Source organism: Mixophyes fleayi, chromosome 1 (assembly GCF_038048845.1).
Source record: "Mixophyes fleayi isolate aMixFle1 chromosome 1, aMixFle1.hap1, whole genome shotgun sequence".
In the NCBI taxonomy this organism is placed as follows: Eukaryota; Metazoa; Chordata; class Amphibia; order Anura; family Limnodynastidae; genus Mixophyes; species Mixophyes fleayi.
Window position 1 is genome coordinate 435199532 of NC_134402.1, and position 15838 is coordinate 435215369.

General features: G+C 40.9%; 1 protein-coding gene across 1 annotated transcript in view; it reads left to right on the plus strand.

Moving 5' to 3' along the window:
• Nucleotides 1-1185: 1185 nt before the first annotated feature.
• The window catches only part of ADAMTS12 (ADAM metallopeptidase with thrombospondin type 1 motif 12), a 461827-nt gene continuing 447174 nt past the window's right edge, over nt 1186-15838 (plus strand). Inside the window, exon 1 of the mRNA XM_075214451.1 lies at nt 1186-1312. Within this exon, the coding sequence (XP_075070552.1) occupies nt 1186-1312 (127 nt within the window). The remainder of the gene's footprint in view (nt 1313-15838) is intronic.

The window sequence follows — 15838 nt, forward strand, 5'->3', positions numbered from 1 at the left end:
AATCCGAATCCAATACCTTAAATCCGAACCGAGACCTTTCGTCAAGTGTTTTGCGAGACAAATCCGAACCTCAAAAATAACGAAAATCCGGATCCAAAACACAAAACACGAGACCTCAAAAGTCGCCGGTGCACATCCCTAGTTTCCTCCAGGTGCTCCGGTTCCCTCTCACGCTCCAAAAATACTAGTAGGTTAATTGGCTGCTGGCAATAATTAACCCTAGAATGTGTGTATGTTATGGAATTTAGACTGTAAGCTCAAATGAGGCAGGGTCTGATGTCAATGACCCCCAAAAAAATTCTGTGTACAGCGCTGCGGAATTGTTGGTGCTATATAAGTAAATTGTAATGGTGATAATGTCTTCACTGTGCATATATAAAGATTTCAATTGAATAAAGTGGACATATTTTCTGGCCTTATTTTGAACTAAGCTCTTAGCGAAGACATCTATTGTAAGAATTTCCCATGACAAAAGCATTAACCATGTAGTAAAAGCAGAACACACAGGAGTCCAACACTTTCGGCTCTTCAGTGATAACTGGAACCTTCTACAATCATCACATATTTAAAAGATGAGTTCCCGTTGTCTGTGCCAGAAAAGGGCTTAAAGAATATGGAATACTTACGGATTTCTTAGAATTCTCCCACTCTCAATATTCTCAGAATTTCAGGACACTTGATCTTGGTGTCTTGCGGCCTCTAACAGTCGTAGCAGGAGCATAAAATACATACAGGTTATATTCGAATATAAATGCACTAACAACAGATAAACAAAATTATAGCAAGAGGCTTCGGCTCACAAGACCTTGCATGCAACAGCTTGAGCAAGAGATTTAGGGTCACTGAAAGGTTGTACCGAACACTGGAAAATGAAAACTTTCCTGGGGCTAATGAAACTAATACTGGAATCTAAAGCTGCAAGTCTGTCAATAAAACAGAAGAGGGACTCCCTGGGAACTCCCAAATTAAACCCTCCTCTTAAGAAACCAGACACTAGTGGCTCGAATCACTCCCCTCTCCCAAAAAGAGGAATGCACTCTCTCTGCTGTGTTTTTTTTCCGTTCTTCTTTAACCAACAGGGCAATCTACTTAATTTGTAACTAACTTGCTTTCCTGCTAAATTCCTGGACTCTTCCTAGTTAACTTAATGTATATTTTTTCTTCCTTTTCTTGGCTGTCTCAGACATGCAATGTGTGCAGAAAGATTGGATTACAAATATTTCCTTTTTTATTCAGTTCCTTTACATTTTAACTCCTTGTCATGGTGATCAATTCCAGCAGACTGATTTTCACTCTCTATACAAGAGACAAGGTCAGTGACTTAACACATCTTAGTGCTTACTGCAAGACTGTCTCCGTTCCCCGCATATTGTTTCATGTGTGAAATAATATTGTTGTTGTACCAACTGTCCAATCTTTACTTTATTATTTAAAACCAATGTTCTGTTTATTTATTGCTGATATTTACTTTTTCTAGAATCTCTAATTCAGTTTGCTTTAAAATAGTGACCAATTGTTATTTTGCTTTACTCAAACACAATGTAAACATTTCCGTTAACACTTTGCTATAAAAATGTAAGCAAAAATATATTGTTAGATAATAGAACAAAGATATATTGTTAGATAATAGCACTTTGTAACTACGTATCGTATAATTCACTCACATATTTGTGTGTAATTTTATAATGCATCTTAGCTTTTGCGATGTGTTTCTCTGTGAGTGTTATTTATGTTCTCAGTGTTGTTAATTTCATTTTATTTTTTTATTTTTCTATCATCTTTTTCCAGGACTGCTTAGGTAAAGTGGTATAAAACCACTAATGTTATTTACTTGTTGCAGTTTAATAACATTTACAAACGATCCCTCTGTTTTCATTGCCTTGACCTCACTCTTACCTCTCTGTCTAGTCATGCACTGCATACTGGGGCAAGCTGAATACCATTATAATGATACACCTTCTATGTTCTCTATTATACAGGATCATTTCATTAATTAACAACCAATATAAAAATCATTTATATCAAAGCATTGATTAATTGAGCCCTAGAGACAATATTGTGGATATGACCACACAGGTTAGAATGCCTCAATGTTCTGAGCAGGGCACTACAATGTTCTAAAATTAGGGTATGCAGAGATAGACTCAGCGTAATATGGAAGTGAATTGGAATCAATGTTCCTCTGTCACAACATAACGATTCTGCTGTCAAAATGCCACGTGCAGAGGTTTGATATGGAATCTGAAGGTGTAACAGAAAAACATATTTCCCTATTCACTTTCATGTTATGCTGAGTGAGAGATTGTCACTGTTTTCTGGTTAGAAAACTATTTATAAAAATCTGACATTCCAAATTGCTATTACACAAGGCAATATTTCTCACCCATGCATTACTTTTGGATAGTTCAGAAGCAAGAGCTTGTATTTGGCTTGCGATCTTCTAAGTTACAGAAATAACACGCTTTCTATAGCTGGGTTTACATTTAAGGGATTGCCACTGATGACACAGGTCACAGCAAACTGACATGGCATGATTTATTATTAGAGCTTTTTATCCTTTAGCAGATCTCTCTTGTGTGTTGAGTGGTGGAGGAAGACATAGCTCGACATATAAGAAGTCAAATTGTGATGGATAGATGACTCAGAGCATCTCCCAAACGGCAGGTCTTGTGGGATGTTCCCGGTATGCAGTGGTTTGTGCCTTCCAAAGTGGTCTAATGAAGGGCAATCAGTGAACCGGTCGACATGGGGAGTGAAAGCTAGTCCGTCTGGTCCAATCCCACAGAAGAGCAGAAATTGTTTAAGAGTTGATGCTGGCTATGATAGTGAGGTGTCAGAACACACAGTGAATCGCAGCTTGCTGTGTATGGGACTGCGCAGCCGCAGACCTGTCAGAGTGCCCAGGCTGACCCCTATCCATTGCCGAAAGTGCCTACAATGGGAACATGGGTGCCAGAACTGGGCAATGGAGAAATAGAGGAAAGTGGCCTGGTCTGATGAACCACATTTTCTTTTACACTATGCGGATGGCCGGGTGTGGGGAAGAGATTGCACCACCTACCACCTACATAAACATTGTTGCAGACCAAGTACACTTCTTCATGGCAACGGTATTCCCTGATGGCAGTGGCCTCTTTCAGCAGGATAACGTGCCCCACACTGCAAAAAGGAATGGTTTGAGGACCATGATAAATTCCGTAGATCTCAATCCAATCGAGCATCTGTGGGATGTTCTGGAAAAATGAGTCAGACCCATGGAGGTCCCACCTCGCATCTTACAGGACTTAAAGGGTCTGCTGCTAACGTCTTGGTGCCAGATACCACAGGGCACCTTCGGAGGTCCTGTCAAGTCCATTCTTCGACAGGTCAGAGCTGTGTTGACAGCACGAGGGGGGCCTGCACAATATTAGGCAGGTGGGTTTTAATGTTGTGGCTGATAAGTGTATGTACCTGTCTCCTGACATGCCGGGTAAGAAAAACAGAAAGATGCCAACTCACTTCACATTCAAAGTACTTGATGCAGAAACTGTAGGGGTTCCCTTATATGCGTGGTGTCACAAAGCTCCATGACCACCCGCATAGACTAGGTTTCATCCCCACCTTGGATATAATGCTATCGTAGAGATGCAGTAGGTACAACTGAGCACACATTTATGCACAGCCTCTATGTTCCCTAACTTTCATGCAGTGTAGTAGCTCCCTCTCATGTTACTACATGCAAATATGCTGACAAATAAGATTCCTGGTGCAGAGTGATATATGCACATAAGGTTTGTAGAGCAGCTTTCCATCCTTACCATGAGATCAGTCCTTATTGCACATTATGCGGTCGCTTCCACTTCACAGAAAGTCACATATCACGGGATAATTTTATTTGCTTTAGAAATCTTCATTACTGTGTAGACTTTGAGGAATATAATAAGGCATCACTGGATTACAGCAGTTATGTGTTACCTGAAACAGAGTCAATGTACAGAACTATACAGAACCCTGCGGAAGATGAATGTAGCAGAGAAACACAGAAGGGTTTTCGTACTTTTAGAGGAACGGTGAAGTAGACTTTGTACTAGAGCATCAGGCTGCCCCATTCTTCATCATTTTACCCCAATTCTTCTTATCTATGTCAACATAAGAACAAAAAAAATAACAAGAAACCAACATTAATTGTTAATTAGTGGTAGGATATCTTTATTTCACTAACACAGATGTCATGGAGCAGATGCGGCCGAGGGTTCTAAGAACATAACCATTAGCAAGCATGCTTGCCAACCTTACTCCTCTACATGTGCGGGGAAGACATTCTTGGAGAATTGTCAAATATGTACAAAAGGTACACCCATGCATAGGCAAACCGAGGAGGGGGGTGGGTTTCTAGTGCCTGGAAACCCCCCTCCAAGCCTAGGGCACTGTATAATTGAGGTGGCTGGACCCTGCTCCCACTTCACACAACTCTGCTTGAAAAGGGAGAGCTGCGTGCACCTAACAGTAGTGCACGCAGCATTGCCCAAGTATATTATGGGGATAGGAAGAGTTGGAGAGCAGCCAAGCACTGTCTTATTATAGCCACGCCCCCATGCATGCTGGTCACGCCCACTGGTGGCATGGTGTGGAAACCACCCTCTACAAATCTTGCGTTTGCCCATGCCATGTCTGAGAGCTGCTGGGAGTTAATAGGAGAAAACTATTTCCTCTTAATATTTGTCTCACTCCTCATTTGGATTTGAATTTTTTCTCCAGCAGAATTCGGCCATAAATGTTCCATTCCCTCTATCATTAGTATCCTACCTGGAATTCCCAATCTTACCCCAACAACACCACCCATCGGAATGAAGTGACCACCATCGTCTCAGTGCTACTTATAATAGTCACTGCAAAATTCAATTTGCATGAAATTTCATCCAGCTTCGTTCATAACTATCTACGAGTATTTACTAAGATACTGCAGTACCCCACAGCAGTTTATCATAAGTTTGTTTTTAAACTTGCTATAAATATACTTATACTTAAATATAGCTATACTTTTTTATACATTGCTCTAGACTTGTGAAACCTAGTTTCTGGTTGATTTTTGCAAATTCCTAGTAAATCAACCCTTTGAGGCCCAATGTCACACTAATTAGGATAAGACCCCTAGCGTTGACTAGTCGTGGTCTTCACCTCTAGGTAGCCCCATCCCCATAGAGTGAGATATGCTCACAGTACTCAGGTGCCCCTAGGATTTAACACATGGTAGTAGGAATGTAAACCAATTTCTGATGCTGGCACAAGAAGGTATTGGAGACAGCAACAAAACAGAAAACAAGGGATGCAGGAGAAGTAGATATTTCCACTTATGGGTGAAAGTAAGCCTCGCTCACTTTAATAGGTCCAGTGGGAACTGCGGTGCAAAAGAGTTGCCTAATCCAAAGTATGGTCAGGAATGGCAGAGGTCCATGAATGGTCATTATCCAAAAGCAAGGGCAGGCAGTGGTCTATTAATGGTCATTAATCAAAAGCAACATCAGACAGGCATCATTCTAGGAATGGTCAGTATCCATTAGCAAGATCAGGGCAGGCAGCAGCCTAGGAAGGTTCAGTTTCCAAAGGGAAGGTCAGGGCAGACAGAAATCAAGTCAGAATCCAAGAACTGAGTCAAAACCAAATAACAGCTCAGAGCAAATAAGCTGCTGTCAGAGAAACAGCGTGGCTGAAACTATAACTGGCACATAACTCCTTCCCCTTATAAGAAGCAGAGAGCCAATCAGGAGGCATTGCCGACCCCGGGCCTCCTCTGCAGGATATGCTACAGTGCACTCATGTGATCGCACTGCACTATCCATTTCCGTGATCAGAGGTTACCATAGCAACCAAAGAGCTGTCAACAATATGGGCAGCATGGTGGCTTAGTGGTTAGCACATCTGCCTCACAGCACTGGGTTCATGAGTTCAATTCCCAACCATGGCCTTATCTGTGTGGAGTTTGTATGTTCTCCCCATGTTTGTGTGGGTTACCTCCTGGTTCTCCGGTTTCCTCCCACACCACAAAAACATACTAGTAGGTCAATTGGCTGCTATCAAATTGACCTTAGTCTCTCTCTTTCTATGTGTGTGTATGTTAGGGAATTTAGACTGTAAGGTCCAATGGGGCAGGGACTGATGTGAGTGAGTTCTCTGTACAGCGCTGCGGAATTAGTGGCGCTATATAAATAGATGATGATGATAGAGAATCACTTTGGAGTCTGTCTGCTCCAAATACCCCCACTTAGAACAAATTAATAAAATGGTGTCGTGGGTACAATAAATGAAACTAGCTGTTATTTTTTTGCATATAATATAAGAAACATATTATTGGTTTCCATGGGTAGCTGCTCATTTGTGAAAATTGCACTATTAATGATTCCCCCTCTTAAATATTTCTTTAAAAATAAGTGGATATTCTTCTCCTGTTCATGATAATATGTGCCAGTGAATTTTGTGGTTGATATCGCAAAGGATAATTCCAACAAATAGTACATTTTAATAAATGCCCCACCTCTCCCCATTCTAGCGGAACCGTATCTAGGGACAGCAGCAGCTATGGAGAAGTTGTATACAACAGCGTTGCACTCATTAACACTTCAACTTGACAAGAGAGAAAAGAGGAGATGCAAACAACGATGTGTTCGTTTCTACCCTGTCCAATCAGCACCTGTGTTCAGCTAGGTACACAGTACAGTGTTTTCACCTGATTATCAGGCCAATCACACGATAAATGACCGTTCGGCCAGATATCGAATTAGTATGTACGCTGCAACAATGAACGGTTATCGTTCCAAAGCACATTGTATTGTTTGATTTGATTTTTAAGCCAGACTAAAAATCTTGTTCTACGATAGAACAATGTTGTTCCAATCCTGCAGTGTGTCTGCACTCAGGACTGGCAGTGCCCATAGATCTCTATGGAGTTTGCAGTCACCATCTTTTCAGACAATGGTTTTATGAGCATAGATCTGAAGTTAAATTATGTAAAATGTGTTTAGTGTCTACACATGAATCGACATGCTGATCAGGACTTTATTTTATTGTTTTTTCAGTCGTTAAAGATGTGGGCAGCACAGTGGCTTAGTGGTTAGCAATTCTGTCTCACAGCACTGAGGTCATACGTTCAATACCCATCCATGGCCTTATGTGTGTAGAGTTTGTACGCTCTCCCCGTGTTTGTGTGGGTTTCCTCCGGGTGCTCCAGTTTCCTCCCACATTCCAAAAACTTACTGGTAGTTTAATTGGCTGCTATTAAATTGCCCTTAGTCTTTCTCGGTCTGTGTGTGTGTGAATGTTAGGGGATTTAGATTGTAAGCTCCAATGGAGCAGGGACTGATGTGAACGAGTTCTCGGTGCAGCGCTGCGGAATTAGTGGCGCTATATAAATAAATAGATGATGATGTCACATCAGGAGTAATTTTCTGTAATGTGTACCCAGCCTTAGAAGCACACAGCACTGTTTGCTTGTCAGATCTCTTAGGTTGTGTACGTGGACTGAAGACACGGCCATAACCTGCTGGGGAGAGTTCCCTCATTCTATGAGAATCCCTGGCAGGAGAGCCCCACAGTTCTGCAATTTGGTAGAAAAGGCTTTGGATTCAGAAGTATAATTTTGCTAGAATTATGTTTTAAGCAGAGTATGGTGATAGGTGTTCATCAAAGCATATAAGAAAGGAAATGTGCAGAATAAATTATTGCAATATGTGTCACGGGCGATTTAATGAAACCTAAAGTAATACTAATCTCTACCTTTCAAATAGGGTTAATTTTGACGACAAAAACAGTTTCTTTTTCTAGATTTCTGCTGTATGATCCTGATTTTCTTCTCTCCGCATCCTCTCCAGTCCTTCTGTAAATCACTAAAGTGAAAAGTGGGGTCAGGTGACACAGTAAAAACTTTTTTTAATGAAAAGTTTTGAATGTGAGACGTTTTGACTCCCGTATGACGGGGATCCTGTATCAGGACATGTTGTGTGGTCTGTGTAATAGATGCCATTGTAATGGGCTCTATGCCAGTAACTGGGCTTTCTCTCAGACTGGTCTCATTTTACTTAGTGGCAGTAGCCCACCCCCTCTCATTTCAGTTTACATTATGTCTTATGCCTGGCTGCCTCTCACACTGTCTCTCAGCTGTGTTTACATCACTAGTCCAACTATCCTGACAAATTAGTGTTGTGTCTCAGCGGGATATATTCCACAATACTTTAGTGACTGCTCCTTTTAAGGGTCCTTGTTTCTGACGTTTCCAGTTTAAAGAAAAACAAAACTGTTAAATGATAAATGAAAAGGATATGGAGGTGTGAGGGCCAGGCAATTCCAGCGCCCCCCTCCGAGGCCCCTGTGGGAGAGCCCCATGCACTACCTGGTGCCCTCCACTCGTGAGGTAACAGCAGCATCGCAGGACCCCCACACGAACTTTGTTATGGGCCTACTGATGTACAGTTGTGCCCCTGGCTAACATGGCACACACAAGTGCAACATTCCCAAACTGGAGATATTTAACATTGTATTTAAATCTGGCAGGCAGCTGAGTGCAAGCTAGTGTCCTCTGTTATCGGCCATTCTATGCAGACGTGTACCACACACAGTGCCACCTTGTCCTTCATCCCAGTTCAGGTCTGTATGCAGTTTGACCAGATTCATGGGTGGCACAGCTGCAGAAATTCAACCACGAAGGTGTCACATTGAGTACTCACTTTGCACTCTACTCTGGTAGGAAAAGTCATAAAAAAAAAAAGAAAGAAAAAAAAAGACCAAATTAGACAAGCATGTATGTGGTCACCTAACGATGAGACGGCTGCAGTGTCCTCCAATAGAAAGATAACATCTGGTTTGCAAAATATTTTGGCAAGTATAACTTTATTTTTAGAATGTTGAGTACTGGTAAGTCATTTAAACTTGCACATACACACAAATACATATATTTATGTGTGTATATACATATTTATTGCCCATTATGCTTTAAATGACTTACTATCTCCATTGGAACTCAAGTCCTTGCATGTGGGAAATGTACAGTGATGGTGTGCGACACAGATGAAGCAAAGCCAAGTTCTGGGCTTCTCGTAAGTACACCTGGGGGTAAATGTATCAAGCTGAGAGTTTTCCGGCGGGTTTGAAAAACCAATCAGGTTCTAGCTGTCATTTATGTAGTACACTCTATAAAATGACAGTTAGAATCTGATTGGTTGCTATAGGCAACATCTCCACTTTTCAAACCCGCTGGAAAACTCTCAACTTGATACATTTACCCCCTGGTTTCAGCCCTATCATTTCCAACAGCTACAAGTCAGGTGTAAGTGCCGACTGATAATGATGACTGACACGGCATATACTAGCACAGAGCATGTGGATTCATGAACGATTGGCTATATAAACGTATTGTATATACAGTATGCATTAAAAGCATCTTGATTTATGTATTTGATAAAATAATAATATTTATTTTTATAATTCCATGGTTATATTATTGATTATACTGTAATGAGTTAATTATTTATTTTACAATTTGTTATGTGTTCTGATTGTGTTGTGACCTTTTAGCGAACAGACGCTTGTGTTTATACTGCAGTCTGTTAAGGTTAGGTGGAGCATACTTACACCACAAATGCCAACTCTCCCTGAATGTCAGGGAGACTCCCTGAAATAGGGGTGACCTCCCTCACCCCTTGAAGAGTCTGGCATTCTCCCTGATGCTGAGCCAGTACAAGACGTGGTTGACTTTGCCATCTGTGGCATGATGACACAGTTCAGAAATTGTGTCCTATGTCCATGTATTGATGCCTATGGAGGTAGCCATTTTCATGGAGACCAAAATTTTATCAAAAACTGACAGGTAAGACAACATGACTTCAGTAATGGAGACAGAAATGTAAAAGACACTTCAGTCTCTAGCGATTCATTAGCTGCTTTTCTTTAACGCAGAGTTGCCTACTCTCCCGGAATAGATAAGTTGGAAGGAGGGGGGGGGGGGATGGGGCAGGGCTTAATGACGCAAATATCGCCTTTTCTTCTTCTTAGCCTGCTGTAATTGGCCAAAATTGTGACAATTGTTTAGGGGAGGGGGGGGGGGAAATCATGCAATTTGTCAAGCCCCGTCTATGCACTCCCACCTCCCCCGGGATCTCCCTGAAGTCAGCAAGGAAAAGTTGGCAAGTATGACTTACACCCAGATTCAAATCGAAATGTAACTAGAGTTACGTTTGGATTTGAATACAGTCGGAACTACACATAACTTCCGTTCTCTTTTTTAAAACTCCGAACATGAATCAGACCCAGTGTGTTAAAGAATGTTTATGTGATTGGTATATTGTAATCCTAGACCAAAAGAATATGATTTTGTCTCTTTCTCTGATAACAAACATTATAACTTATTGTAAAACATGTGAAATTGTGATTAATTAGTTATGTTTTTTGAAGATTTAGTTTTTCTTTAATTCAAAAACATATTGGAGACAAATGTGTTTATCTAGGGCTGAAAACGGCAATGTTCCTAAGTCCCCCCCAAGTGCTTGCACAAATGTATAATTCTTTTTAATGTTATTTTTTTGTCTGTAATGGTCAAATCTGTCACAAGCTCTTAGTGTGTGGTCCCACACGTAAACAGAGACAGCTGCTGTATGGATCGACACTGCGGGGCATGCAATCTGTTTTATCTCCACTTGCTTTAAAATTATTTTTCATATTTTCATCGAAGGACTATAATTATTTGAAGGATTAGTGAGAATTGTTGTTTCTGAGAAGCGATGTATCGAGGGACAAGAGGAGAGGAGTTAATAATATACAAGAAGACATGAAGGAGACAAATAAATGTTATGAAGTCTGTTTTAACACTATGGCTTCTCCTCCGCTTGCAGATAAGAATATTAAACTGTTCAAGGACCTTGGCTAATGCTATACACTATTAAATTGGCAATTATATACTGAAGCCATCTTACATTCCATTTAGAAATCAGCTTGAGAATAATAACATGTGTACAGGAAATGCTTTACAAGAAACATATGTAATTCATCTTTTTCTATCAAGTCTTTAATAAAATAACACGTGCTACAAGGAATGGAGTGAAAGATGTAAAGTTTTTGAGTGTTTGACAGTGTTCCATATAAAGTGAACGTACTAAGCTGCAGATTAATAGCCAATGCATATCTCCCAACATTTGGGTAGGCAGCATTGGGACAGGGGCTTTTGAAGTGCTAGTCTGCCCCGTTCTATCCTTCCCTCCATACCCCTTCATTGCCGTGGCCAACAGTGCGCTTGGCACCTGTTCATCGTGGCTATGCCGTGCAGAAGAGCAGTGACCAGAATACCTCCCAACTTTCCCTCCGATGGCGAGACAAAGCTGTCCTGATCGCGATGACGTGACAGAGCCCTCAAATCGGGATAGTCCCGCCTAAATTGGGATAGTTGGAAGGTATGCCAATGTCAGATTCAAGGTACAGAGATTTTACGTAAGAGAATAGTTATGTGAGCCCCGTGTTCCAAAACATAATATCTGTCCTCTGCCAAACTTCTAGACCTTCTATCAAAGATGTAACTCACAACTTCTAGGTCCTGTAGCAAAGTTTTGATGTGCCCCTACTTCACCACAATGTCTGAAACAGTAAACTGGCCCAGAGGCATCTGGGAAGGATGCAAACCATTTCAGCATAGTTCTTACAGCAGGTGATGCTCACACCAGCTAATGGCATAGAGATGCGTTACATAGTCACATATAGGGGCATATTTAACAAATCGTGCACTTACCATAAAATACATGTCCCTCTATGTGTCCCGCATATTTAAGAAGGGTGCATCACAGCAGATATCGTGGATATCTGCTACTTTGCATTCCTTTTAGTTTTTGGGAGCAGTCACCATTCTACAATATGGTGACTGCTCCGAAGAGCAGAGCTAGACAGCGCATGTGTGAAGGGATCACATGATCCCTCTCTGTCACTCACCGCTCTCAGCGCTCTCTCTGCAAGTTGCAGAGACAGAGCGGAGATGTCTGTGTTTTGCCTTTAAACACATTGCCGTTTTAAATTTGCCCGGCAAAGTCACCTAATATCGTAGATTTGCTAGAATCGCACATTCATATATTTACCCCCTAGTGTATTAAGAAGATTCAGCAGTTTGATATTCCTGGCCTAGGCATAACAAATTCCCAGAAGTTACCGTAATTGAAAGTTACATTACTACAGGAAGCAAATAAATCACAATGCAATTCATATAATTGTCTCACAACAAGGTTTTCCTTACTCATCAAATGGCCATTAGGCATCGTAATAGCATGAAATTTGATTAAACTACTGTAGCGCATGGAAATCGTTACACGTGGCAGGGTGATTTATTTTGAGGATTAGATTTATTAGACTTTCATTGCATGCTTTCTTTAGGATACATGTTTGCAGTATCCTTTAATTTTAATATTGTTGTAATCAGTCATTCCTTGGTTTACACAGAGCAGTTCAAGCATGTACTTTAGTGTTTAGGCATAAAATGACCAGTGGTGGAAATCAGCGTGACCGAGAGCCATAAGAAAATTTGGGGGATGGCTGGTTGATTCTGATGCGTACCTCTGGAGGTCTTTTGAGTATTGCACAGGGGTGAGTACATGCACAGTCATGCATGGCATGGGGTCTGTGCATACACTATGGGGGTTCACTGTGCATGCTCCCACTACACACATGCTAAGAAGAGCATAGTTGCCTACTCTCCCGGAATGTCCGGGAGACTCCCGAATTGCCTAAGATTGACCGGTGGAGGTGCCTAACTGTGCACCACACGTGGCCACGCCCCCCTCGACGGACCCCCTCCCTGACAGCTGCCTTCAAAAGTAAGTAAGTATGAAGATGAGCAGAGCGGTGGCTCCGGAAGGTGACCTGGTATTATCGCTCACACTACACCTCCAATCCTCGTAGTTGCTGCAGTCCCTGCAGTGGGGGTTATTCCACCACTTAAAACCACATCACTGAAAAACTGAACAAGCTTAGGGTAGTTACCCACTGGCGTTCAAACGCTGGGCCTGATAAGCGTATTTATTGCATATTAAATGCATCTAAAAATAAAAACCTTTGTATTCCATGTGTTCATACCCATTTATATTCATACTTTAGAGCAGCATGTTGGCTCAGTGGTTAGCACCACCGCCTGACAACACTGAGCTCTTGAATTCAATTCCCAAAGAGAGCCTTATGTGTGTTTAGTGATTATGTTCTCCCTGTGTTTGCCTGGATTTCCTCTGGGTGCTCAGGTTTTCTCCCACGCTCCAAAAACATCCTGGTAGGTTAATTACCTGCTGACAAAATTAAGCCTAGTCTATGTGTGTGTGTGTTAGGGAATTTAGACTGTAAGCTCCAATGGGGCAGAGACTGATGTGAAGGACAAATATTTTTTGTACAGCGCTGCGTAATTGGTGGCGCTATATAAATAAATGGTGATGGCGATACTTGCTCTTGTGTGTGTTTACGTTGCTACGCATCAAGGTTTTCTGGACAATGCTTGTTACATTTCAGTGCATTTAAAGCACGTAACTGCACTTCAAAAAGTTAATTGCTCTGTATGGGAGCACATTGTGTACATATCCACTAGGGGTTAACACGGGTGGTTTAACCAGCATTGTGCTGCATTGTTCCCATTGATTTCTGTGGTCCATTCAGTCCTATAGCACAGACGTGCCCAAACTCTCAAGAGCTACCAACAGTTCATGTCTTCAGGATTTATTTAGTCATGCAGAGGTGAGTTAATCTATTTGACTGGCCCAGTAATTGTACCACCTGTTTCTAAACACAGAAATCCTGAAAACATGACCATTTGGTAGCTCTTTAGGACATAGTTTAAGCAGCTGTACTATAGCCCATTCATTTCAATGGAGAAGTGCGCATGCAGAAACTCTGATTAAACTCAGTGCTGCGGAGCACTGTGGCACCATAAATCTACCATAATAATTACATGAATGGACTATAGAAATGAATGATCCTTAGCCATCAGTGGAACTGCATACATCACAACTATTGCTGCAACTGGTACAAAGTCCTGACTGAGCAAGCTAGTCACATAAAATCAGGATTGTCCCACCAGAATCCGGACAGGTTGCAGACTGTGCTGTTCTTGTAGATTTCATTACCTGTTGCTGCTGGTCTCTTAAGCTCAGTTGCTGCTTGTCTGGATCCTGGAATTTTGGGGCCCTGATTGGAAATAAAAGGAAATACATAAAAATATGAAAAGTCTAGCAGTGAGTGAACCCATTTAGGGCTCCCTCCCCCAACCAGCCCTGATGTTAAATCAATAGCACCTATGTATAATAATTAGGCCTCCCTAACTGAAACCAGCCCAACATTAAATTAATAGCATTCACATTTAATAAATAGACCTATTTCTCCCAATTAGCTCTAACATTAAAGTAATAGCAAACAGAATTATTACATAGACCTATTTCCTCCCCACCATGCCCTGACATTAATTAATAGTACTCACATTTAATAAATACACATATTTTCCCCCAAACAACCCCAATATTAAATAATTAGTATTACCATTTAATAATTAAATCTATTTCACCCAAAAGTACCCCAATATTAAATAATTGTCCAGAGGAAGAGGACCAGCCAGTCAACAAGTCCTGGCTGGAGGGGGAGTACCAGGCAACTGGAAACCCCCCCCCCCCCCCCTCCTAAGTGTGTGCCTGATATGACATCATTGGGCAGGTTATGATGTCCTGGTGGAGCGGTCAGGTTCAGGAAGGACTGAAAATACGACAGATCAAGCAAAGGCATAACAAACACAAAATCTGAATAGCCTGATATAAGATAAGACTATGTCTAGCATATACATTGCTCCGTACTAGACAAAACTTAGCAAGAACATTTTGACCTTTTACAAAGGAAGCACAGGAGAATGATGTGAGTGGATGACTGGATGTTTGGGCTTTGTGAATATTATTAATAGTTCATCCCTTGGAAAGTACATTTTCTACTTTGTAGTCAAAGAAACTTCCAATGCTAAAAGCCAGATAAAATTAAACTCAGTCATCTATCCTCACGCTTTAGAACGGAAATAATGCTGCGCAGTGGGTTTAGGGTCACTGGTTAAACCAAAACTGAAATAAAGAACTGCAGATGTGAATTTAAACATATACTTTGAACTGGTTCCTTACATAAAACAAGGTTTAATAAGCTAACAAAAATAAATTACATGTTCTAAGGATTAAATGACAAGCATCTGAATAAAGTGAGTGCATCTAAGTAAATAGTTGTTAAAGGAAGGTTTGGAAATAATTATACACCAGGCAACCAAAGCAAGTTCCTTGGGCCAGGAACATTGCTGGAAATTATTTCAAGGTTGTTGTCTGTATTGCAACCCTCATTTTATTATTGTTTTATTTCTTATCTACCGTACACACTGGAACACGTTAGCCCATCCCAGTCTTCAAAAGCCACCAAGTGGCAAATCTGTTGTTAAATTAAAAAAAAAATAGTAAGTATTACAAATTGGCCATTTACAACTTTAGAAAATCAGTAATAAGACTTTAGTCATACACATTAAAGAATAAATTTAATAAAAAAATGAGTTTGCCAAATCATTATGCTGGATATTGCAGTTTATTAAATAAACTCCTAAAATAGAGATTTTGGCCTGAAAACAGCAGTTGAAACCGTGGAAACACACTCTTCCTGCAATTTGACAGCGAGATTTGGGCTCATATATAATTAGACATACTTCTGTTTTGTTTGCGTAAAATATGAATTTCTTAATGCACACGCGCACCAAAAATGTGTATTCATGTGTGAGAATTCGGTCACCTATTTTTCTTATGCTTGGAAAGTTGAAACGGGGTCAGGAAGGGATGGGCAGGCATAG